General features: G+C 36.1%; 1 protein-coding gene across 3 annotated transcripts in view; it reads left to right on the top strand.

Moving 5' to 3' along the window:
• The window catches only part of LOC132913452 (uncharacterized), a 248,495-nt gene that overhangs the window by 208,268 nt on the left and 13,295 nt on the right, over positions 1-26,932 (top strand). For all 3 annotated transcript variants that reach the window (XM_060971827.1, XM_060971826.1, XM_060971825.1), the window contains one exon: positions 11,825-11,842. In XM_060971827.1, coding sequence (XP_060827810.1) covers positions 11,825-11,842 — 18 coding nt within the window. The remainder of the gene's footprint in view (positions 1-11,824; positions 11,843-26,932) is intronic.

Below are 26,932 nucleotides of genomic sequence, written 5' to 3'. Positions count from 1 at the left end.
CAATATTGGCTGTCACGCGTTAGTTCCTCTAAATTCGCTTGGAATGTACCCACGGGTTTCCGATATGGAAACACCAGATTGATGACCGGCTCTGCAATAATTGTGATGGCTACGTACATATACAGGGCACCGAGGGAGGTGAAAACTTGCCAGAGAATTATAGAAGCACGTCGGTCACGGCCAATGCATTGTAAATACGTGTTTCCAGTGCTGACGTCAGAGTTAATCAATGCAACGATTTGCCAATGATAAATCGCTAACGTGTGATAACAGGTCGAGCGTAGCTCAATCGAATCGATAAAAGCCATAGTGCTCTGAGAATTTCGTATCTCTCTTAAACGAATTGTTATTTAATTGATATGCGCATATGAAATTTTGTACAAATTTTAATCACGTGTAGTTAACAACGAACTAGTTTCGTTTTTCCAAATTCATAAGTATTATCGGTACTAAAATTATTCATGACGGTTAAGAATTAAACTTTGATGGTTTCATATAAATCTTTCAAACGCCCAATGATCTGAATACATTATTTATGTAGCAAAGCTCCTCTTTTATTTTCGTGGTTAATTATCCATGATAAATATCATTCATTTTTGACGAATAAAATTTTTAAAGGAAAAATGGCAGGTTTTCAGAAGATTGAATTTTCGGAGCAAGTCAGGAGTTGTGGATTAGAAAGGGAATAGTACTTGGTCAAACGATCTGACTTTCTGATATCAAAATGTATTGGATGGTGAACTATCACCTTTACGGAGCTTTTATTGAAATTCTTGGAGGCGATCTTGAAAAGAATTCCTTCCTCTACCCAGTCGACTCATCTCGAAAGTCACGCCTGCGGAATGAGTTCAATGTAGGGGAACCCTTATAACGTAATTTCGAAGACTAGGATAGAACGTGCGTGAGAGAATGAAGGTTCTTAAAAAGTGATCAACCCAGAATACATTTTCTTTCAGAAATTATTTATGATTTAAGTTCTTTCGGCGTTCCAGAAGAAAGTGAATTCAGATATCGAATTTTATCACCTTTTATCTGCTATTGAAATAGATAAGTTGATAAGTGTAGTTTTGAAAAATGTTGAAATTACACTACATTGTGTGTATTTAATAGTGTGATTATATTCTTCCTAGCATATTACCTCTATATAACGAGTTTAAAGTGGCTTTTCATTTGTCCGAACCTTTAAGAATCTCCTTACTCCGTGAAACTTTCTGGCTTTAATTCTTGTAAAATGCTGAAAATTTTCGGAACTCCTTGGCGTTTTAATAATAAACAAGGTAACTGAAAGTTCCACGAGGGTTGGTTTGATTAAAAAGCTTTTGAAAAGAGTTGATTTTAAACAGAGCGAAAAAATTCCAACGCCTAAAGATCATAAAGACAATATATGGCGTCGTTGTTTCTATTCATCGGTCATCCAAAGTCAATGAAATTTTACCACGTTTTATTATCCACTAACTTTCCTAAATTTTCTAAATAGGTTAAAACAAGATTTCACCAGTTGTCTACTTAGTTTTCACTTGCTTACTCGATATTTCATAGCCGTAGTCAATCTGGAATTCGCATTATCACCGAGACGCGAGTAGAAGTCGAATTTTCCGAGCTATAGATACGGAATACCTAGCTGATAGTGTGCAAAGTAATCGCGTCAGGATGATCAGGGGAAAAGTTGACCTTCCCAGGATCTGTCTTCTCGGTTAAACCACCGAACAGACCGATGAGTGGTTCTTTTTCGTAGCCTCATCCCTATACCAAGCCATGCAGAAGTACGTACAGCGAAATGGAGTCAGTCGGGAATGACGATGGCTGGATTAGCCTAGAGGCACGTGCTGTGGACACCATTCTCCACTTCGCTTGAGTGCTCGAAAATCACGTTCACGCTGAACTCAGCCAGAAAACAGACTCCGACGATTCACGCATTCTGATTCAGTCACCGCTCTCTGGCCCCTCACTGTGCGTTCCTATGTTCAACATTCCGCCGGATTCCTTGTGTTGCCTCCGTTAAAGGACCTCTGGGTACGTTTTATGTGTCACTGGAACCAATCCAGTCCTTTTAAGGAACGTTCGAATGTGTTGGTTATTCATATAGAAGTTTTCTTTCGGAAATAAGTTGGTTGTCGATGGAAAATTTTGTAGGAATCTCGTGAAAAGTTTCTATCTTTGTTCAAAGTAAGATAACGCGTGGTGCAGTAGGACTTTTAGAGTATCATATTTTGAAATCTGAGAGTTTTAGCTATTCAGTGAAATATCAAAACGAGAGAACGATATTGATTCAAAGAAGACGTTAACTGAATGGATGAGCGGAATTTTACAAAATATTAAATATAAAGAAAGTATACAGGGTGTGGCGATAATCGTAGTATACATGCAACAGTATGTCGTAGTCATCATAGTTATACAACGGTGCAGGGTGATTATACCCATGAAAAATAAGAAAAAGATTTGGTATTAATTATATTAATTGTGTTAAATATATTAATATACATTTCTTTGCCTGAGGCTCCGTTTTCGAGAAAATCGACTTTGAAGATTTGAAGAACATACATTAACTTGGCTAATTCCAGACTCAACAAGAGTAAATAATCGACGTACATTTAGTAGAAAATAGTAGAAATAGGTATAGAAATAGTGAGAATACTAGAAAATAAGTCAGAAATATAGAATAAAATTTTTTCATAAGATGCTTCATTTTCGAGAAAAATAAATTTGATAATGTATCGTGGACCTGTATCATACCAATTTCTAATTAAACATGTTGAAACGTTATTTCCTTGAAAATGCAGCCTCAAACGTAAAAATTTTATTTCATACTTTTGACCTATTTTCACATATGTAATAACCTCCTGTTAAATTACTTACTCATAGCTAATCGATACTTAGGTAAAAGTATATATACACTGTCTTTCGATACTTAGGTTAAAGTATAGTTGACAAATTTTCAAACTCAATTTCTTCAAAAACGAAACTTCATACAAAAATATTTTATTCTATGTTTCCGATTTCTTTTTTTACTTAGGATCGCCGCCTGCCCAGTTGCAGTACAATCATCGCCCCTTCTACATTAGAAAATCAAAAAATTTATTCTAATTCGACGTAAAGCCTGTAACAATATGATTGTCTAGTTTAAGAATTTAGAAACACGAAGTTAGCGAGTTCTTTATTTTTGTGTAGATAATGCAAATCCGGCCAAAGAACATCTTCGAGCTGGAACAGGAAGAACACAGTTTCTTTGTTGTTACTTGAATTACACTGTCTTTTTTCTGTTTCATCTTTCCTTGTTTCTTTTTCTTCGTTTTATCCTACACTTTCTGAGCTCTGCGTTACTTTTCCCTGCAACTCCTTTGTTCATTTCGTAGTAATATTAAGATAATGAGACGAGTTTTCCGGAGAAAGTCAGATACCAGTTCCCCAAGGAAGGGAATTACACTCTACGGAAATAAAAGTTTAAAGTATTTTCAAGCGTGGATATTTTACACACGATAATAGAATCTTAAATGAGGTTAAGGTGCATTGTTGCGGGGCATTAAGTATGAATTATTTCGATTATTTCTAGACATATTTTTTCGATAGACGCTCATTCTATCCTTATTTCCCTGGAATAACATCATAAGACTATTAATTTCCGATGTTCCTAAATCTCAATAAAATAGCCAACTATTTCCTGATGTAACTAAAATTTTTCCATAGTATCTTCATGTTGTACGATAACAGTAATAAGAAGGAAAATGTGATAATTTCTGTCAAACGATACTAGTAGTTTCGCAATTTTATTTAGAATTGGTATATTTACCAAAATTATTTGATTTACATAGCAAAGAGATAAATTGAAATGGTCAGTGAATTCTGTTAAAATTGTGAATTACTGTTGAATATTGTATATTTTAAATTTATAAACGCACTGTAAAGAAGCGTTTTAAGCACGGAAGCAAGCTTCTGCGAATTCCACGTTTAGATTTCTTTCGCGTTTTTCCTCTATTCAGTATTCTTCCGCGTCTCTGTTTCTTTTTACGAAAATACCATTTACCTTCTTCGCTTCCGCTGTATCGTTCCATCGTAGTCTTTTTCGTGCACTCAACGATAACGTCACGATAACGAGTCAAAGGTATCAGCTAGAAATAGTGCAATAGGTTAGTCGTTTCGATAGAACCTAAAAATTCATTCGCTCTTTGCGGTTTCTCTAGCACTTCGTGCCGTATCATTTCATACAACGTTTCTTTACCTGACTTAAGAAATTTCTGTAATTTTCCCGAGAAAGAATTCTTTTTAAATTCTGCGTCATTTTGTAATAACTCTTAAAAGTTGTTTTATATGCCCCACACAATGTCTACAAATTTTTATTCACGAAATATATTTCCAACAACCATTGTTTTCACGCAGTCAGTAAAATGAAAATATTTCGTGATGACGAACTCGTCCCACGATTTCGACTGCAAGATTTTTCGAAAACTTAGCACCTCTTCATTACGTAACAATCGCGCATATTATTTTTGAAAATCAGCGTCGGCCAGTCGATGGTTTCCAGGAAGAACCAGATTCGTAGAAATTCGCTCGCATCGTATTCCATTTCCACCTTCTACTGCACTGACACACTCTTCTTTTTTTCCCTGAAACCCCCATGACCGCCGAGAGTCGATGTTTTCCTTTTTCCATCCACTTGCTTCTTTTGCACGTTCGAGTCCTTTTCCGCGACCCCTTTTGACCATTCACCGATAATGTTACGATAACGAGTCAATGCTCGGGTGTAGGAAACCGTGGCCGTCTCTTTCCTACGTGAGAAATCAAAAAGTCCTCTTTACACGGTTTAACCGAGAGCAAGAGATCTCGCGTTTTAAACGAGATTTGCCATGTTACATATAGAAAATATCCCGAGACAACCTGGGAATATCTTTTTTTTTTTTTTTTTGGAACTGCTCATATTTTTCCAATGAACCAGGTAACTCAATAGCAATTACAAATTGTACGTGAAATACACATATCATTTACAGAGGTACATGTAGTAGTTTTCTGTTTGCAAAACCACAACGGGGAATATAATTCATACTTCTCATTTTTTTTATAGAGGAGCAAGTTTAGAGTTCAGTGTGTTGTCCATTAATCCAATCTAAATTCAGTCGCGTCATAAATTGACACGAGAGATTTTGGCTAATGATAAACGAAGTGGCTGTTAACTGTGATGATGAATAAAGGGGATGGATTCTTTTTCACATTAAAAAATACAGAGCAGAAAGACATTGCCATAAAACTTTCTAATTTGAATATAGTTTAAATATGAACGATTGTGAAAAGGAGAGTAAGTGAGAACGATATTCAGTATGAAATTAGAAACATCAAGGTCGAGGCTGTGGAATTACTTTATGTTTATTCACAATCAGTTCCACACGAGCTTTCGTTCCGGTCAAAAGCAGAAGAAGTGCTCGTCGAGTGCAATTGAGTCGAATCGTAATTTGTTGCACGATTTGATTAAGAGATTCAATTGTCGAAAATGTATGCGTGCGCGTGTTTGTATGTGTCTGGTTCAACGCACACTCGCCGCGAACGACCCAAATGCTACGTACAAAACTCATCGATAATTATCGTATTGTTTTTCTTTTCTAAACGCTTATAATACGTAATATTATCAGTTATCGAACAAATGAGATTTAGAATTTTATAAAAGCTTCTATATAAATGGTAAATAAAGGGTGTTAAAAAAATGATCTGAACTTTACTAGATTTTAATTCGGAAGAAGGACAATCTATATTGCAAACTAAAATATTCTTTCTGCAAATAAATAATGAATATTCTTCAGAAAGATAGATGGCAGTGTTAAATATTAAAGATAGAGCGATTTAAAATATTGCAAGGAAATGAGATTTCAGACCAGATTTAATTAACTCGCTACTTCAGCATGCATTAACGAATTTAGAGAGCACTTAATCGCTATTAAATTTCCTGTCACGTCTTGTTCGGCCTAAACAGTGTATGTGTCGATAATATCGGTTATCCTGATCTTGGATACTTCAGCATCAGCTACTGATATTGGACTATTATAAGTAATAGCCCTGGCAATTGTCGATAGCTTATTACCATGTTGTAACGTTAACTACAATACCTATCACACCAAAATATTCATTGCAACAGCATTTGCATTATTATAAAATTTTATTGAATTGAAATTTATGTGATACGATATATTTAAGAAATATTTTATGTACATATTGTGCTAATATTTTTATTACACAGTTGGTAAAATTGCACGCATAAATAACTCTTCTTCTATTTCGTATAGCGTCTATAAATAATTATGATTGATGTAGGGAATATTTTCGTAAACCGCTTGAAAACAAAAATTCCAGTGTCAACATTCATTTTTGTTCCGAGCGAGGAATTTTAAGCGTTAACATTTGTTTGTTTTCACCTTTTTTCCCCTTGCTCCGACTGATACGAACCTCATTTTCTTACCCACGTAGTCCTCATTTAATTTCATTCGTTGAAATTAGTAGGTCACGAACTGCTGTTAACTTATATTATGGATGACATGCGTCTACTTCATCGTATTTTCATCCTACCGATCGTTTAGTATCACGTCAAAGAGCCAATATAGGGTCGTTAATATGGTATCAGTAGTTACGCTAAAATCCTGCATGAGATTTCAGTATAAAACCGTTTCATCAGTCGACCAAGTGGTCGTTTGGTATTTTTAAATTGATGCAGTTAACTGAAATTATCAAGAGGACGGAGGGAAAAGTCTGTTTGAAAATGGGGCGAAAAAATAACGCGCTGCCACATAACCGAAGTCGTCGAGCAACGATAAACGTTAGGTAAACGCGGTGAAATTTTAGGAAAGTCCTCGTAAATTTTCACGCATTTTCCAGCGTATGGGATTAATTAAACAATTCTAGTGAAATTTAAAACCGTTTACATGTTGTTTAAAGCAAACTAAAAGTACTCAGGTTCGTTCGTTAATTAAACTAACGTAAATTGAACAGACGACCTCGAGTTGGCAACAGATGTTGATCGCCTGAATCTAAATGAATATATAAAACCAATGAATTTAAATTGACCATATAAATGACCATTTCGACAAATAATACGAGTCCGCATGTGAATTTGCGTAGCTGCGTAACATAACCCTAATACGTGAACGTTTGTAATTTTTATAACCGACAAAGCTTTCATTGGCGCGAGTAATATGTTCGATTATTAATTATCGGTCGTACAGTTATTAATTTTATCACTGAAAAATTTAATTCCTTTATTCCTTGAAAAGGCTCTTCAACAATATTGTATTATTATCGAAAAAGACTGTTAAAAAATGATTTTTAATATTTTGAAACTACAGAAGATACAATCGTGTCATGTAGATTACAATATCCTTTATTCACGGTCTCATATAAAAAAGATATAAAAAAGAAAGATACTCATACCATATGCAAAAAGCAAGCGCATAAAGAGAGTGCAACAAAATTTGTGCCATTAAATACACCATGTTCTCCTCCTGCTTCGTTTTCACGTTCAAACAGCTATGATGAAAAATCGCGGACAGGCCATATTTTTTCATCTAAAAAACTGTACAAAGTAAAGACCGAAAGTTTGAATAACAAAGAATTCGCCGGGAACAATCGGCCCCATAATTACACCGTCATTTTTCGATACACGCTAACCGTTCTGCACATCGACAGTTTCCTCCCTCTTTCCCTCTTTTTTATCTTTTTCCCTCTCGTGGCGCTTTGAATGCATCTGTTCCCAATTTTCAATCTAACGTTAAGACATATGAATATTTCCCCGGCGCCGACAGGCTATTAACAGTTCATATTTTTTAATTGTTTAATGATTTTTGCATTCGTATCTTTCAAATTTTGTTTTTCTAATTAAATCGTGCAATTTCATCAATAGATAGATACAAATTCATTCGAAAAATTACGAAATAATTACGAAGGAATCGAAACAGCAGTAAACAAAATAAATGTGAAATATTCGGAAAGCAATTATATACTAGAATGGCTAAAACTAAAAAGATTATCATTTCAAACTTCATCGAAACATCATTTTTTTCAGTTAAATCCCGCAGTGTTTCTCCCACGCTTTAATGATGAAAACATAATTAAAATATGGCAAACAATAGATAGATAGATATATTTTATTCCATTTTATTTTACATTTTCGGGTTTCATAAATTGTACGAAATACGTAGATGTTTTTACTAAAAACAGGAATATAAAATCGTTATATAAAAATGTAAATGTAATGTAAGTTGAATATTTATTTAAACGTGAATTCAGTACTCTGTACGATGCTCTGTAAAGATATATATTTTTTGCTTTTTCCTTTCGTTCATAACCGATGCAGTTTCCTTCGCAACATTTTCGCCTGAATTTATCAAGTAATAGTCGAATAAAGTTCGGATCTTTTGGTAAACCCTGTATTTCGAATTATGCGCTTCAGTAATCGTCAATCGATTTGCTATTCGTGTCCAATCGCTGTACGGCCAGAACTGTCGTAGTTACGCTTTCGACCAGAGAATAATATTCAGACATTCTAGGTCATGAATTCGCGATCGTTTCCTAGTTTCTGACGTTTCTTTTTTCACGCGCGCTCTTTGAATCTAGTCGATATTTCTTTCTACACTCTGTAGAAATAATGAACTGTTGGAAAAAACTTGCGCGGAAGTAAGTTGGAAATAATATTTAAAGAAGAATATCTTTCATATTTCGTTGAATATTGTGCGATTGAATGATTATAATTTTTATTTTTATATTACTAATATTTTTACAAATTAATTAAGAACGATATTTAAACGCAAACCTGCCAATTAAACTAATTTTATTCTATCTGCAAAATTACTTTTATACCAGCTAATTGACACTAGAATATTAATATTACTTTCATTTTGCTTCTTGGCATTATGGAAATAAGCCAATGATTTATCGAACTAATCAATTGCACATTTAATATTCAGTGAATCTCGAAGAGCCCATTCGTTAGCTTGAAATTTCCTTCTGTTTAAGCTGAAAGTCTTGTAGGATGTTTCTCAGCATTTTACATTAATGTACGAAGACACAGAATTACCTAGAGCATTGCCAAACAAAACTACCGACACAGCAAAGCAATCAAAGTAATTGGCAATTTTCTCTGAAGTCGATCCTTTCGTCGGCATTTCATGGTCAACGTCCTTCGTTTTCTCTCTTTTAAGAGCAGAAATCGTGTATTTAACCAGCAACTAATGGACCGTTTATTGACCGAAATACTTTTCGTTCGGTCGATCGTTGCACAAATTCGATTATCGTCCTTCTCCTCTTCATTATCAGCAATTTTCTTCCTACTATACCGATTAATTCGATAAGTGTCTGTCAATACCTGAAAAAGCGTTTGTCGGCAACATGTTTACCAACGATAAAATAGTATTTAAAAAGAATAACAGGAGGAGGCAAATTCTTCTCTTTTACAGAAATAACCAGAATGAATAGAGGAACTTTATACGTTTCGTCGATCGAGCTTTGTAATATTTCTTTCTCTTAATGTTAAGTGACGTATCTTGATTAATCGGACTTCAGTTCAATTTTTCAAATTAGTAATTTTATTTCGAGCTCAACGACATCAAGTTTATTTTTCTCGTGTAATTCCTTAACTGCTTGTCCAGCCTGCACCTTCTTACTTGCTTTGTCTCTAAAAGTATCGGTGTAAGTAACGCCTCGATGCCCAGAATGTATCAGCCTCGAGTACTTACAGGGAGTAAAGTAATTGGCAATTTTCTCTTAAATCGCTGACCCATCCTCAAAGAACCGCTGTCCGCGGTTAAGTGAATAATATACCACTTACCGGTAAACTTGTCACATATTAAACCCTTTGAAACGGTGAAAAACGATAATTAGGTGGTTTCTTTATTCAATTAACTTCAAGGACAGCTCCTTTTACATGCTCCCGATACTTCCAATTATTTTACAAAATTATTTATGACAATAATAGTCGATAGAATTGAACAGAAATTTCTGAAACAATATTTCTACACAATTCTATTATCTTCTTATGTATACTGATAATTAATAAACGTTATTAAAAGTTTTACTACCGACATTCGTATATCTTTAAAACAGCAACGAGGAAAATGCCGTTGCTTTTGATTTGTTGTGACTGAATCTGTTTACCTTTCTTCTCCATCCCTTTTTCTTCGTTAACCATTTCTTTCGCGTCGCTCTAGTTTTATCACCTGTGTATAGGACTGTGTAATTCGTAGTAATCCCCGCGTAATGCCCGATAACCTTAAGTATCGCAAAACGAATGAAACTTTACCCTCTGTATAAATAGACGCAATTATTCGTGGCTTTCTAAGAACACATAAGCATTTCCTTCTTTCTTCGTAACGTAAAGAAAAAAACTCGTTCGACTGGAAAATTACAATTACAGTTGTCTCGGTTGTAGAATGTTGTAAAAAGGAAGAAAAATATAGTTTTATTTCTACTATACACGTTTCTTGGAAAGACATGAAAGCTGCAACACCTATTAGTGTAAAAGATGCAAGCGATCGATTTAGTAAAAGCGTAGCAAGTTCCTCGAAAACCATTTCGAACAAATCAATATCCCTAGCAGCACAGAAATGAACTCGCATCATTGAATCTATCGTTTAGTCGATTCGACACGGGTCAACTCCGATTTTTCCATCTCAATGAACTTACTAGATATTTAAGAACATCTGTTGCACGCTACAGTTCGTTTAATAGCTTGTGATAGAACATTAGTGATAAAAGATATTTTATATCTATCGTTGAATTGTCATATTTTTTTGATTAAAATCCCTTCTTTCTTTTTAATCTTCTTTCCTTCGTTCTATTGATTTTAACGGTCTTTACATTATTTTCTTTAGAACTGTCGCTCTACAATCAGAGCAAACAGAGGAAACTATACGCAATAAAAATGTATAGGCAATAACAGAGAATGAAATTTCAGTATACGTATGTGATCTGTGAGCAACTGAAATTGATTATCTTCGACGTCTTAGGAAATAATTGGGTGGAAGGAATCTTTCGCTGGTTCGTAGCGTAATACTTAAAAAGATACAAGCAGAATGCATTTAAAGTACCGAATTTCAAGTACAGAAAAGAAATGAATGTCGCGCGACGTTCGATTTGACTTGCAGTAGCGCGGCGGTTTAGTCACGATTCGATCACCGTTGAAGTATCATTCACTACACAGAAACGTGACTGGAACGTGAACACTATCGTATATCGACTGATTCAGGAAACACTAAACAGTGATTGAACTGTGACTTTACTATGCGATTCAATCGTTAATGCAAATTAAGCGTTATCGTATGTAACGATCTTCAGAATCGTGACATACACGAATCTATCTGTTTGATGAACCTATAAATAATCTGTTGCGAGTGATTTACAACATTTCTTTATTATTTCGTTCGAATTCGTTTGATGTTTCATCATTTCAAACGTTGATCGTTATTCCATCGGTTTCTTGTTTCGGTATAGCGAAACACGATCCCATTTTTCTCTTTGTTCATGATATTGGTGTACTTTTTGAAAGTGTAAAAATGTTTCCGTCGATTGAAGTTTATTTTGTGCTTGAACTATACATATAACAAACGAATATAGATATTGATTTCACTGAATTTTGTATCGTTTGTTGTTAACAAATATAGATATTTTGATAATCTTAGAATGGTTCTTTTTTTTTAAATTGCTATCGTGAAACTATAGCAAACAATGTACAAATTTTAAATTACGATAAATAATATAAATCTATTATAGCTTTAGAAATGGTATACATATATTTTCTTTCATTAAAAATTCTTGAAGAAATTTCTCAACTAATCGTTTACTATGTTTTTGATTTCAGGGACTACTACTATGATAGGTGAGTGCGAATTGCATTGGAGATGCACAATTTCGCTGAATTACTGTTCGCATAGTTTTACAAATACGGTGGTGTGCGGTAGTCGGGTATGTAAAATGAAATCTTTCTGTTGTTTAATTCAAATATCTAGAAACGACTTTACGGATCGCTATTAATCAAACCTAATCCAAAAACACGTATTCAACAAATCGAGTATACTTGCTCATAAATAAATTAAATTTATTTGCAAGTGATTTTTTCATCGGCTAATCGTGCTGGCTATAGGTGGAAGATTAAGCCAAGCTGATGTTCTTGTATAGGAACAACATTGCCCACGTACATGAAGAGCTCGGTCACCGAGTGTACGCGCAATTTTGAAAAGCAGGCATATAATTTGCCGTCGATGCTGGAATTATAACTACCAGACCGTAAATCATAATTATTATCTCGGCCCGTTTCCCGAATGTTTTACTTCTGCCTCGCATACGCGATACGCAAGAGGAATATCAGCAACAATATTGAAGTTTATTAATTTATTTTTGCGTATCGCTTCGCATTGATGCATGAACGCATTTATTACCTCCTGGTATCGATTAAACTCGCCAGAATTCGAATTCGGTTCTGTCACTTCGTTTCAAATTTTCGAAGGTGATAATCAATGTTTTTTTATAATCCATTTATTCTTTTTCATTTTTATTCCTTTCTTTTAACGATTGCCACACAAAAGAAACGCAACCTTTTAATTCATAGCGAATATTTTTGTGCGAAAACGAGTTTGTTTCCACGATTCGCGTAACAGATCAAAGGTACCGTGATCAATATTCTTTCAAAATTAATTGGCACGCCGATTTAATTCGATCGCCAGTGAAAAATCCAGCTTGACGGACGTTAACCCGTGAAATCCCGAATGGCGAGAGAATTTTATTCATAAGTATAAATTAAAATATCTATGCCTGCCCCGTTTAATTCAGCCCGCATATGCGCATTTGTTTTCTTCTCCCTTCTCCTTTATTTACTTCCCTTCTTCAAAATTTTTTCTTTCTTGTAACAAGAACAGGATAATACCAAAGGATTTAACCATATAGTGGAGGAAGAATATCTCATTCGAATGAACTCGGTAGAAAATTTAACTCCGATAAGATCTTGTATATAGTCGTCAAAGGAACTTTTCGGTCTATCCGTCCATTTAAAACCCTCTGCTGAAATTCTTAAAAGTGCTAAGTACTTTCTAATGCCGAAATACTGCGACTTTTCTAAGACGTATATACTTCCTACGCGAGTAAAAGCTATTTTCCCGATCCGTGAAACGTCTCGCCTGGCCAACGCAGTTTTTCAAGCCAAGACGAGGAAGGTAACTCGGTTAAATAAAACATCATAAAATCAAGACGCTGATGTTGCGTCAGAGTACGCGATGTAAAGGATTCTTCCAGTTAAACCTGGAATCTTCTGGCTACAGGATTTTTAATGCTTATCGTATATCGAAAGCGAGCTTCGCAACAAATCACGAATCCGCCTTCTTGTATAGGGGCAAACGAAGCATGTAGAACTAATTAGTCGGCAAGCAAACACCGTCGACAACAGGATACATTAACACTTAATTACTCGCTGAGTAAACGCAATCATTCTTTTTTTTTTTCTCCCTCTCCATCGTCGAGGTATTTCTCCAATTAATCGCTTGCTCGGTCGCTCAAGGAGCGAACAAGGACCTGGCTTGATTGAATGGAGAGAAGTTAAAGAGGCAATGCACGTGCGATTATCAAAGCACGGTGCACGCTAACGTTATTATACTCACGTGACCGTAGATAATAATTATTAGAGTCCGACCACGGTGCTTGCTATGCCCTTCTGGTATATATTTCAAGTAACAACACGCAGGAAGTCGGCTGAAACGGCATTTTTGTCCTATTTGCTCGCAACCTAGCGTCCAATTGAATTTCTGTATAATTTAGGATCCGCTTGTGACGTTCGCGCTAAGGCAGGTTAAGAAGGAAAACACATCGGAGAGTATTTATCGCGCGATAAATCCCGTGGTTCCTGGCCGTATCGATTTTATCGTTGGATAGTTGGACAAAAAATTTTTATGGCAAGCAGAGAATTAATTAAACGATAGCGAGAGATATTTACGGCCCTTTAATCTTATTTTTCCTAAAATATGCTTGGCCATACTTATATAAAATGCTTTGTAAGTTCTATATACATTCGGATTTGTTCCAAACTTTCTTCTTTTTATTCTCTCGTTTCATTCTTCTGTCTTTACTTCTTTTATTCTAATCTTACAAAGAATCAATGGCAAGCTTCCAGTCTAGACAAACGAATAATTCTGCTCCGTTCACGCGTAATTTTCATCCAATAACGCAGCCACGATTCATCGCGTTCTTTCACCACAGTCGAATAGAGGGGAAAAAGAGATGGAGACAGATAGAGAAAAATGGTGGAGGAGGAGAGAGAGAACAGGGGCAAAGAGGTCGCGAGTCGAGCGGGAGAGGTTGGAAAACGGGCGCGGTGACCGCGCAACCGGCACCCCGGTCCTTTTGCTTTAATTGTTACGATTCAGAGACAGTTCGTGACCGGCCTGGAGAAAGAGCGACGCGGCCGCGCACGGGTGCAAAAGCGGAATACGGCGCGGCGCGCCGCGCCGGCCCGAATAAAAATCATAAGCTCAGGTGAGGCCGTTGCCGGGGCAGCCGCGTGGAACGGAATTATAACCGTGGGCTAGAGAAACATGCACGGTCCAGGCGCCCTTTTCTTTCAACCAAACCAACAACGATAAACCACGTGACGTTGCTTTTCGTTGCTTTATTAATTCTTCTGGCGCAACGGTGTATGAGCCCCGCGAGCTCTCGTTTCTTTTTGGATGGTCGAGAGAGCGGTGTTTTCGGACGGACTTTATATTCCATCCTTGCGCCCTGCTTTAAATATGCAACGTGCGCCGCCATAGAAAACACACACCCGTGTAACGCACACGAGGCATCCCGAATCGCCACAAGCGACACGCAGTACAAGCCGCGGGCAACATTGTTCGTCGACTAAAAAGGAATTGATTGCTTTTGATATTTTTCCTTTCTGCCTTTTTTTTCGATCCTGCTTTTCGTTGTTGCATTTTGTTTCGTCCTCCCACTCCACCTATTTTTCCCAGTTCACTTTTGCACCCGGCTGTTTTTTCCTGGCAAACCGTGTATCTGCGGCCAATTTCCGGGCAACTTTTTCAGCGAAACTCGTTGCATCGCGTTTTATATGAACTGCCACGGGTTTCCCCGTCTGAATATCACACGGGTAAAACTAACTCATCGGGATAGGAACACCTTGAAAATCTGCTTTCAATTAACTTTCTTGCTTATCATCAATTCGATCCTGTTCTCGGTTCTGTCTTGCTACCGTTACGATCCGTGGTTGGGAAATTGTATTTGGAAATCACTTGGGTGTTTAGTTGCTTTTCCCGTTGTTCCAGTTTCTCCCGTAAGTTCCACGATTACAATGGTTAGTTACATGGTTTTAATTGGTATTTTCTAATTGTTATTGGTTACGTTTACCCATGGATAACGAAATTGACGAAAAATGTGCAAAAATACATAGAATTGAAATTATTTTTCTCGGAAAAGAGCTCATTAGGACATTACCTTTTATCCAAACGGTTTTATATCAAATAAGCGACTGAACGAATAATATTGCCGAATGCATTCGAATTTGCTCAGTGTATAACTCACGGTCCTTTTCAAATCCCGAGCGAAATTACCGTATTTCGACTTGGTAAAATTAAGCGTTCACAAGTGCGCCACTCACAAAGCCGACCTTTTCATATGTATTAGTGCGTACAAAAATGGTCATTTCAGTTTAAAACTACTATGGAGAACTGCACGGCGGTAAAAGTTCTGGCTGAAAGCAACGTTAAAAGCGCTATTAAAAACAGTGTAGGAATTTCTGACCAATTTAATGATTACAGATTGAGAGGAACCGTGATCCGATCGTAAAGTTCAAAGCCGTATGTATAAATTTTGTGCACATTTTATTTTCGTCGATCGTTATAAAAGGAAAACGGTACCTACGTATACAGAGAGGAATAAAAAAAGGACGAACCAATATTCAAAGCGACTTGTTTTATTTATTAAACCATTCCCATGTAATCGAGCTACCGAGCTAGGTTGTTTCTTTTCAACGATAAAGTTCGTTCTTTGCAAACGCATATTGTTGAAGTTATATTCATGAAAGTCGTACGTTCAATTTATTGTTAGCAGTTCGTAACCAATTGCAATCGTTGCGTTATACGGGTAAAAGCCTGTAGAAGACTTCTTTAATATTATTAAACAGCCAACAAAACTTTTTACAAACTAACGCAGGCATAATAAAATTGATCGTCGATAAATTTCTGTAAATAATTAGTATATTTATTGATTAGCGTATTTAGAAAAAAAATGAGACACAATAGAAGTTTAGTAACCGTTAGGATGTTCTTATACGTATCCTTTAAACTTCTACGTCTTAAGAACTAATTGACGTATTAACTTAAAACCTAAAGCATCTTAACTTGAGAACAAAAGCATCATAAAAAGCAAGATGTTTACTATTTGCAGGCCAGACTAGTATTAATACTCTGTAATCGTCTTACTTATCTTTTTAATTGGACTATCATATTAGTTTATTTATTATTGTATTTATTATACATAGTCCTCGTCTAACAGATGGACTTCCAGAAATACATTTTTCTCTTATTTCCTATGTTTATCTCACCCTCCAAGTCTTCTTCGTTCATCCTTCTCTCTCTCTCTCTCGCTCTCTCTCTCTACGCTTTCATTCGCCACCTATACACTCCGACTATAGGCTAATCTAAAAATTCAACATTTACATATAACACCTATCATTCTCCTTCAATCCTTTTAGTATCATATTTAATTTGTATCAAAGGCATTTATTATTCAGTGATTATGCCACATTGCTTGATTAATTGTACATCTTTTGGATTATATATATTGGTTTGTGCGAAATTGCACAATGCTTTCGATTCTATTAAATAATTTTTATTTATCACCCGTTTATGGAACCTAACTGCAGGTATGTTCGATCTCAGTTTAAAATATCGCCGGTCTGTAGTAGTTTTATAATGGAATTAAGAGCCTACGTTTCTGCTTTGCGATTCAAGCCATTTTACGGAAAACTATTATATCGAGAAATTATGTGCTGAGAATGGCGCTGAATATTCGAATGGGAAATTATCACCGTACGTTTCGCTTTGCCCTTCTTTTAGTTGAATTTTTCTGGTTATTCCATTGCAGGCGAAGATAAAGCATTGTTTATGGTTGCGAAATTCTTTGCCTCCTCTGTATTGCTTTGTGTCGAATTCTTTATCTTAAAAGAGGTTGTTATAATCCTTTGAACAGATTGAATTCACGCCAAAGTGAACTTACTGATCATTAACTCCAGATGAAAAGAAAATAACTTTCCCATGGAATACTTCTGTCTTACAGTTACCCAAAAATAGAAGCTACCACTAACAGGAAAAATTAAAAAATTAAAAGAAATAAAATAAAATTTATAAAAATATCATTTGCCATTTTCTTGATCCATCAAACGCAATAATTAGAACGAAATAAAAAAATAATAGGATAATTGGATAAGAAAAAGGAATTCCGCATTACGTTTTAATAGCTGCCTTCGTGTCACGGTTGATACAGGAAACCAGTGTCGTTCTCGCATCGATTAAATTTGACGTTTCTGGCAGGTAACACTTAATTTGACACAGGTCAGATAGACATCTGAAATCCGTGCACTTAATGTATGTCGATGGGGATCAAGCTTATAGGCCAGGGTGCTGTTAGGTGTCACGATGCATCGTGTCCAGTTAAGCCTCCTAGTCACAAAGCGATGTCTTGAGGGACGAATGTCCCTAATTAACCTGACACCCTTCTGCGTATGTGTGCACACCCTAACGCAGCCAGTCGTTACACCGTTATACCTATAGCCAATTCAATTTGTAATTAATCTTCCGGGTTCGAGGTAGAGAAAATTCACAAGAGGGCCATTTACTTAATTGAACGTCGTTAATACGCGATAGAGATCTTAGATGCACACTTGCCCCTGATGTCGTTTCATGTTTCGTACTCTGATTTATCTCCTCCTTTACCACTTACCCTTTTGGGAGGGTTCCATCTCGAAGAACTAGTATCTTTCGAGATACTCATATCTCGCTAAAAACATATCATATATGCGTAACTTTGATACCTCTTTAGGTATCTGATAAGAATAATGCGATGTATGATTTTATTTCATTCATTTTATTACAGTTCTATTAACAAATCCATATTCATTCGTGAATTATATAACACAACGATTTTCTGTTATGTAGCGGAACAGAATAGCTGCTAAGTTTAATTAGAAAATAGTTGAAACGTATTTGCAGAAATGAAGTTTGCGTATGTCTAATAAAATTCCTTAAAATTCTAGTAGTATTCAGATCCTAGCGTTCCGGTAAAATTAGTTTTCTTTCTCATTCCAGAGGACATATATGTAAATTAGTATACATAGGTGCGAACGTGGCATTTAAAGAAATTGTGAAAATTGTGTTTTAATCTGCTCATAAATTTCTTATGACCATCATATGGGTTTCTATATCTATTTCCATTATCTTTACATCGTGGATATCAACTCGATTTTATTCTCGTTGTATCGATCCGTTCTTATTAGTGGAGATTTTTAAGTCCATTATGACAATAATTATGGATTACATAATTAAATTACTGACGATATCGTACACCGTAAAGAGCGAAATTGCGGACAATAAGCTTGTGATATAAATCTCTGTGTTGCACGAGTACGAAATAGAGGTTAATCGTAGCTGTGAAACGATACCCGGAGGAATGAATATTCCTGATTAACTCGATATCCTTTCTTGCGTATACACCAGGGTATTACACCTACATTATATCCAATTTGTAGTAAAATTGCAGGTCATACATGAAACGTTGTTAACAAAATTCCCCGTCATATTTAATTACCACGTTTAACGTTATCGATGATCCTTACGATTTTCCCGTAAATTAATATCTCATCTTACGTCCTATTTAACCAAGCTATCCTTTATTTCAACATTAACCATTCCTTAACAAAATGAGACATTTAAAAAAATATTGGTACAACTGACAAAAATCTTTGACTTAAGAGAACTGTGGTTACCTGTACCATGAAAATAAACCTGTACCACTTTTCCACAAAATCTGTCGAATGAAATATTTTCAGAGCGGTTTATGCTTTAAAAGATTAAAGAGGCGATGAATTTTTGCCAACAAAACCGCAAATCTAGAAGCATTCATTGAAAGGACACAGACGAAAATTACGAAATTGGTTAGAGATTAACACCGTTACGAAACGTGAAATTCACAGGGCACAGTCAGGGCAGTACTAATTCGTGAAAAGTTGGTTAAGCTTTTCCATCCTCTTTCTCGGGGGTTGCGATACGTAATTAGAAAGGACGAACTCTCGCCTGGTCCACGCCTCTTTCGCCTCCACCCGCAACACCGGGGATTGTCTTGCAGTAATTTGCATTGGTTTAACAGCCAGTTTCAAACTACTTGGTGTTACGTTGCACGCCTATCGTCTAATTTGTAGCGACCAGCGTACATACATACAAGCCGCCTAACAAAAAGCTCGTCGTTCTTCAACGACAACTCGGTTTCTTTGTCGCGCCGAGCCTTTAGACGTGGAATTTCGACCCTTTGACAGGATGCGCATTCACGATACTAATTATTGTACAGTTGTGCAATTTTTATTAATTAACAATTTTGTGAGCTATATAATTCCGTAGAATTGCAAAGATATTACTAATTTTTGCGTTTGATGCAAGTTTTATTTTATTAGATATTTCGTCGCTCTAGTTCCTAAATGTTCTATCTCCACTAATTTGTAAACTCAGAAAACTGAGTTTAAAGTTCATGAAGTTTAATGTTGTTGTGTATAGTTAGGACTTAAAGAAATGAATATTTGTTGCCTTCTAAGTAGAAACATGAATTTGTATTTTTCATAACAATGAAACATATGTGAATTGGTTAATTACATTTTTTTGAAAAATGGAGTTAGAACAGTTAAGAACTGGGACGACGATTTGTAGAAAGCAATATTTAAGAATGGATAAACTACAGCTGAATTACAATCATGTAATATTACATAAGCATATGCGAATATTTAAGATCGGTTTGGTAATACAGTATCGTTTATAGCGTGTGCTTAAATAAAAGGAAAAATGTCAATGATTGACCTTTCTGCAGTTACCCATTGCAGTTTCAGGAATAATAGCGTATTTTTAGATACGAGTGAGATGTGAGAGGAAGGAGGCTCGTCAGAAATGTCATAATATATTTAGTGTGTATAAAACATTCATTAGGTATATGTCTAGAATCGTTATGAATTATTTTATTAGGATTAAGAATAATCAAAGAGATAGAAATCTTTTCTAGCTTTCTAATGGATCATCTTGGCTTTCATTGGTGTAAAGAAACTATATATTTTGTTTAGTTTATTTCAAAGCATAATTTTAACAATATTATCTGAATGATATATCAGAAGAGACGAAAATTTCCTGAGCAAAACACAATAATATGGTGAAATGGCGAATGGAATTTACAATTTATACGATACTCGTAACTTATCCTTTGATCTAGAAGAACGCTAAGGGATAAAAATCCTTTCGCAGGCGACACGTAATTTGATTTTCGTTGACGTCGAACAAAGAAAATCTCCGCTCTTGAAGAAATAAATTTCGATTCCGTGTGAAGTTGGTATTCAAACATAGTACATATTACGTTCTAATAACATTTAAAACATAGCTTTATTAATTATTTGATTCTTTATCCTTCACTTTTTCGCTTCTTTTGTAGTTTTTCTAAAATTCTAACAAAAATTCTGCAAGATCGGCCCGCACACGTGAACAGATAATCCAAGGATTTGCTAGCAAGCCTACTCAAGTAATCAAATAAGAAATTTCGATTCTGAAAACGAGATATAAGAAGGAGGGAAAGAGTAGCTGCGAGATTCCACGATAATTCCTTCCATCGTTCCGCGGTGAAACTTCCTGAGCACTCTTTAATTGCTCGTAGAAATCCGAGGCAGGCCCAAAACTATCATACGCTGGTGAAAAGTTTCCTCGTGAAAGGAAATGAGATGGGAAAAGGGAGCATACATAATGCTCGCGGCAATTTCCCCTGATTCTTTGCCCAGCATGTGGAATCTTAGCAAATTCCCGAAAATTCTATTCTATTCTTTTTTACTAATTAGCATACATATGCGCAAATGCATATTTAATGTACCACCAACGTTACGATAAATACTCATGAAACTGTGATAATTTGAACATTATGCAAGATAAGCTGCCGCAATGATAAGAATATTTTTTGCGGAATATAAGATGACGTATGAAGAGGAAAAGAAATTTTTCCCTTTTATCGTACATGGTTTATTTGAATGTTTATTTCTACGTATTAGAAAGTATAATCAGGAAACATGCTATAGGTTTACTGATATCGATTTAATAATTTTATTAGATCCACTGTCACGTGAATGTCAGGTAGCGAAATCAAATCTTTATGAGGACTTCGAAAGATAATCCTTTTCACTAACCAAAGGTTTCTCATCCGATATTTAAAACTGACGTATGTAGGTTACGATTGAAATGGTATAACGTCATCGTGCTTCTATCTTCTTAACCCGAGATTTTTTTAAACGGATCATGTATTATTGCGACAAAATAACATTCTATTTATATTAGGTATATATATATGTAAAAGTGTACTTGTAAGTACAAACATTCTCTTCAAATAGTCTTTGTTATCGTGCCATAGTTATAGCGAATGTCCTTTTTGATGATAATATACGATTTACTTGCAGACAAACAGAACAATGAAATTTCCGTAACTCCGAGCAACTTGTTCATCTTTGTTATGCAAATTCTGTTGCTTCTGAAAGGTTGTAGCATTAAAAAAAATGGTGCTAAAAGAGCAGCTTTAATACACGTAACTAATACGCCCCTTGCAGTGCACCTTAAACTCTCGTGAAGTAAAAATTATGACCATCTTTTACAGTGGAGAGGAAAACAAAGGACCATGAATATAAATAGGTGTTTCGACGTAATGAACATAAGAAATTCAAGGAAGTATAATTTTGAATCATACACATTATTTTTCAGCCAACGTTAGGGATATAAGATCAAGGTTCTGTCCTTTTAATTCCTTTCTTATTCTTGTTTTATTTTTAACAGAGACTCATAAGGCTGGAAAAAGCAAAAAATAGGATATACAAGTGAAAAAAGGAAACATTAAAATGAACTGGACTGACAGAAGTTACGAATGGCCCTGTTACCGGATAGAATTATGACATCGGTTATGAGAAACGCAATAATTGCGGGAAAACGCCGCTGAAAGCTCCGACAGAAATATTATTTATAGGCATGGGGGTGCGTTCTGGACCACGAACCGTCCAAGTGGTAATATTTGTGATAGTAAAATATATAGGCGGCAGGTTTTGTCGCATACACATTGTAGCAGTTTCTCTACTGTCATGGTACGGGAAGAAAGCAAAATAAAACAAAAAGATTGTGTCCCTGGGACAACGATAAAGCGATCTAGTTGACGCAGTTGCACGAAAAGAGGATTATAAATAATGAAATTTTCGTATGTTTTAGTTCATCGATTTCAGATTTGTATTAACGAATTCGTTTTTAATGAACATTTAATCTATTAAATTAAACGTAAACGTGTGCCTCGAAACTTTCAATTTAAATAGAATTATTATACATACGAATCTTCAAAGAAATCCTTTACTTTCGTTATTTGAAAAAGTATTTTTCATTGACGATATATAGTTATTATATTTTTGGATGTCGTTATCGAGAAAGAAATGTTTTAAAATTACCTTAACAATGTAAAATCCTTTGCGACAAAATGTTTTAAATAGCAAACAAAGATTACAAATTTTTTTAGAAGCAAAGATTACAATTTCGTTATAATCACAAAGCGGAGAAAGAAAAGTAGAAGGTCCTAGGACTCCATATTATTTTTAAAATTTTGCTTCCTATTTGTAAAACATTTTATTTGGTAATTTGAGTAAAATGTTAGTGAGTGTGGACTGGAATCGATTCTTTGTTCAACCCGAGCCTGGACACGTATGTGTAGAGATTGAACAACGTGAACGGAACTTGAATTTGTCGGATAAATACTAACCCAAACCCTCTAATACCGGATTTCATTAAAATTCATTCAGCCGAGCAAGCTGTCACACGTGCAGGTTAAGCGTCGCGGGTGGAACACTAATAGGCTTATAATATTACGATAAAGGATACCTGAAAATTGATATGAAATTGAAAAAACCTGTTAAAAATACGAAATTACGTATATTTTATAAAATAACGTACGCTCTTATAACTCACGTTATATTTGTTCTAGAATTTAATTTAATTTTGTTTAAGGATAAGCGTAAAGATAAATTTAAACGTGGAGATAATTAAATTTCCATCATATCTCATATAAAGTATAATTAAATAGCTTAGTTTATAAATCGTTTAATCTTTCTATGTAAAAGTAATTATGTTAAAAAAGAATCGGCGTGAAACAATGAATGATCTTTTCTTTTTTTCAATTTCATTGAAACATAATAGGAAAGTTTTTTAAAAGAATTTACATTCAACTACGAGTCCTTTTACCACGTTCGATATATTCCAGTCTTAAATGGTCATAAAGCGTCCATTAAGGCACCTTTTAACAAACCTTTGTAATCTTTGCTAGCTGGCGGCGGAACTTGCTCAAATTGCTCGAAATAAAGTTGACAGGGGTGGCTTGCGTTCTATTTCAGAAATTCTGACAATGACTCATTGTTGGCGGCGATATAACTCGAAACGTCGCAGCCAGGTTCCTGCTGATCCTGAAAGTATATGGCTAGGGAAAAAATAGGAGGGACGGAAACCCCTTGCTTACACGGCTTCGTAATGTTTCGTGTGATTCGTCGAGAGGAAATAATCGCCACTGCTATCCACGGATTTACCCTCCATTTATCTTTTCTTAATATGAATTTCTTTCCCATTCTATCGATTAGTGCCAACAATGAGTGCATCAATCAGTTAGTATACGTCCACATTAATAAACTCATCGATAACGATATCGCTATGTGAAAAAAATTTTAATAATTTAACTGTTTAGTAAGATCTTTTTTATAAAATGAAGCCTTATTTCTAGACAACGACCGGTTTTTACGCTATTTCAAAAGCTTCAAAGCTTGTCTATTATTCGCAAGTTTATCTTGGGTATGATGTACAAGCTAAGTCGAGTGAACTCGAGAAAAGCGGAGGATAATAGAAAATGTTATGACTTAAATTAGCTTTTTATTTTACTTAGCTTGTTAACTTCTCGTCTTATTTCAAACGATGATACCGTATCCTACATTTTTAGAAAGCTTCTGCAATTCTATTTCACAACGTCGCGGAAATGTCACAAACAGCCTAAATGCGCACCTGAAAGTGCAGGGAACGAGAATAACAAAAAGAGTGAAGAAAAGCCCCGGAGAAGGGAAAACGACGTTCCCCGGTGATTTGTGGAAAACAAATAATTGTCAGGGGTGCCAATCACAGACCTCGTTGGTCGAATCTCCTTGGCCGCACGAGGAGGTTGCTGTCTAAGGGTTACTTCTTGATGAAAATCTGTCGATTTATTCCATCGCCCCTTGTCCCACGGCTGTCTCGCGCTGGGCTTATATTTAAACGAATAGAGGTTTATCTCGAAGCTTCGGTTTTTTTTTCCTCATCCGCCATGGAAAAAGATTCCTGATCCCAGTAAAAGGACGATGCCCGGGTAAGATTTAAATTGAATCGTTCGTTCTCTGTTAAATTAAACGCGATTCCGAAAGGTACACGACTTGCTGGAAATTAGATCGAAAATATAACGTGCAACTTTCCGGTTGATTTTTACCTCATCCTCCGCGATAAAATGATGAACTCTGGTAAATGTAATCGAGAAAGAGGGATTCTTTTGAAATTCTTATATCTCAGAACGTGCGTCAAGATCGTGAAAGATGTACTTAATCGAATTGCTTATCCGTAATAACCTTATCTAAATTTCAACAGATTGCAGCTTGTATCTAACGTTTCGTTGAAAAGTAGACATCGTTTTCGTCTCTCTTATGGAAGTATATCACGGCTTGCGTCGACGCCGAAAATTCGATTCGTTAGTTAAAAGTACTCGTGGACAACCTTTAAGCGGCAGAGGAAGCACCGAGTAAAGTTCCGTCACGGATGTGTTTATCACCGGTTATATTACCGCGCTACCAGCCGAAGGATTTAGAGAAGACGGCGCGTAATCATCGAACTTCCGAAACTAAGGGACGATCGTTACTCCTCTCCGCAGGGATGCGACGCGCAACGAGACAGCAGCGGCCTGTTGTTCCATCCTCTTCCGTCTCCGCCTCTTCTTATCAGTCGTCGCAGACATTAGGAAGGAGAAAGGAAGAAATAAGGGGCCACTTCAAAAGGCGGTCGCGACTCGACAAAGGACGACTTTTGCGGTCGCCAATAATTGGACGGTGGCTTGAAAAAAAATTAAAATAGTCGAGACGACGGGAAGTGCCGGTGTAGATGATACTGCCTCCCTGTTGCACGCCCGCCCTTAACGCAGCCCTTCCGCTCCGCCGTTCACTCCTCTACATCCTCCTCGTCTATCTCTCTCATTTTCTCCCTCCCTCTCTCTCTCTCTCTCTCTCTCTTTACGCCTCTCTTTCGCGCCAGTTTCGCGCTTATTATCCGAAAGTTTCAAAGTGAAACAGAGTGAAACTCTGTCGGCGTGGAGAACTTTTAACAACGCCACGAAGGCACGAATTCGTGGATGTCTCTTGTGTCACGCTATTGCCAAGGGGGATGGAACACGATGGAGGAGGAAAAAGGGAACTGGGCACGGGTCTAGGGAAGATTTTAACGGAGAAAGGAACGTATGTCAGGGAAGAAAATGACGCGAGGAGAACGAAAAATAATGACTGGTAAAACGTATGGAAATGGAAGTAGAGAAATCAGGGGGATGATTTAATATAGCGGACAGTTTGAGTAATAAGAGGGATCGAGTAAACGGATGGTCGGCCATGGTACGAAATTTAAGGAACTGTCTGTCAGGTTTCGCAATCTTCTATCGTCACTGGTTGCACGGAAATTACAGTTAGTTTCATGATTACGTATGGCTTTTTGGAATGTCGCATGAAAATTGTTATTCATTGCACGATATAAATATTGAAAGAACGGTATTTGATGTAATATTTATCGTAAAAGTATTTTACAACTTCCTGGCTCGATATTGTTTTATAAATTAAAAGAGTGGGAAATAAATTCAATACGCGATATTTTATACGAAACAGTGGGCCACGCTTTAGGCAGTTGTGCACGGACCGATGAAATAGAAATTTATAGCGACACAAAGGAACGGGAAAAGGGAATCGTGGAAATCTGCAAACTCTTGTACATGAAGTTAAATAAATGAAAAGAGCAAAAGGGGACCGTTGCTGTGGAAAGGAAAGCAATGAAAGCTATACGCTGGCAACTTCGCGGCAAACAAAGAACAACGACAAAAGAGGGTGGCGAACAAAAGAATGCCGGAGTTAATAATAACGTCATTAGTTAAGCGAAAAGTTTTTTAATCAGCATTTCAAACCAAGATAACGGGAAGAAGATACTTCCGAAATGCATGACAATGAAAAACAATTCTCGCCAATTAAATTATCTTATTGTTCTAACTAAACGTTATCAAAAGATTCTCTAGTCTTCAAAAACGAATTCCGTTCTAGTACGACGACAAAACGGAATAAAATGGCGAGACGTAAACAAGCAGATGGGACAAAGACGCGTTAAACAGGAAAGAAGGAGCCCTGCGACCGTTTCTCAAGAAACAAAAAAAGGAAAACGAACTAAGGGAACGAGAAAAAGGAAGGTGAAACTAGAAATAAAAATAGGAAAGAACCAGAAGGAGAGAAGAGACTAGACAAGGTTGAAAAAGACTAGAGAAGGAGAGAGCAAAGAAGAGGAAGTTTTATTTCAACGAAGGTTTCACGAAGCGAAAGCAGCAAGGACAGACAGAGGAAATACATAGCCGGATAAATACGACGGCG

The sequence above is a fragment of the Bombus pascuorum genome, chromosome 13 (assembly GCF_905332965.1).
Source record: "Bombus pascuorum chromosome 13, iyBomPasc1.1, whole genome shotgun sequence".
Lineage (NCBI taxonomy): Eukaryota > Metazoa > Arthropoda > Insecta > Hymenoptera > Apidae > Bombus > Bombus pascuorum.
This window is presented reverse-complemented; position numbering and strand designations above follow the sequence as displayed.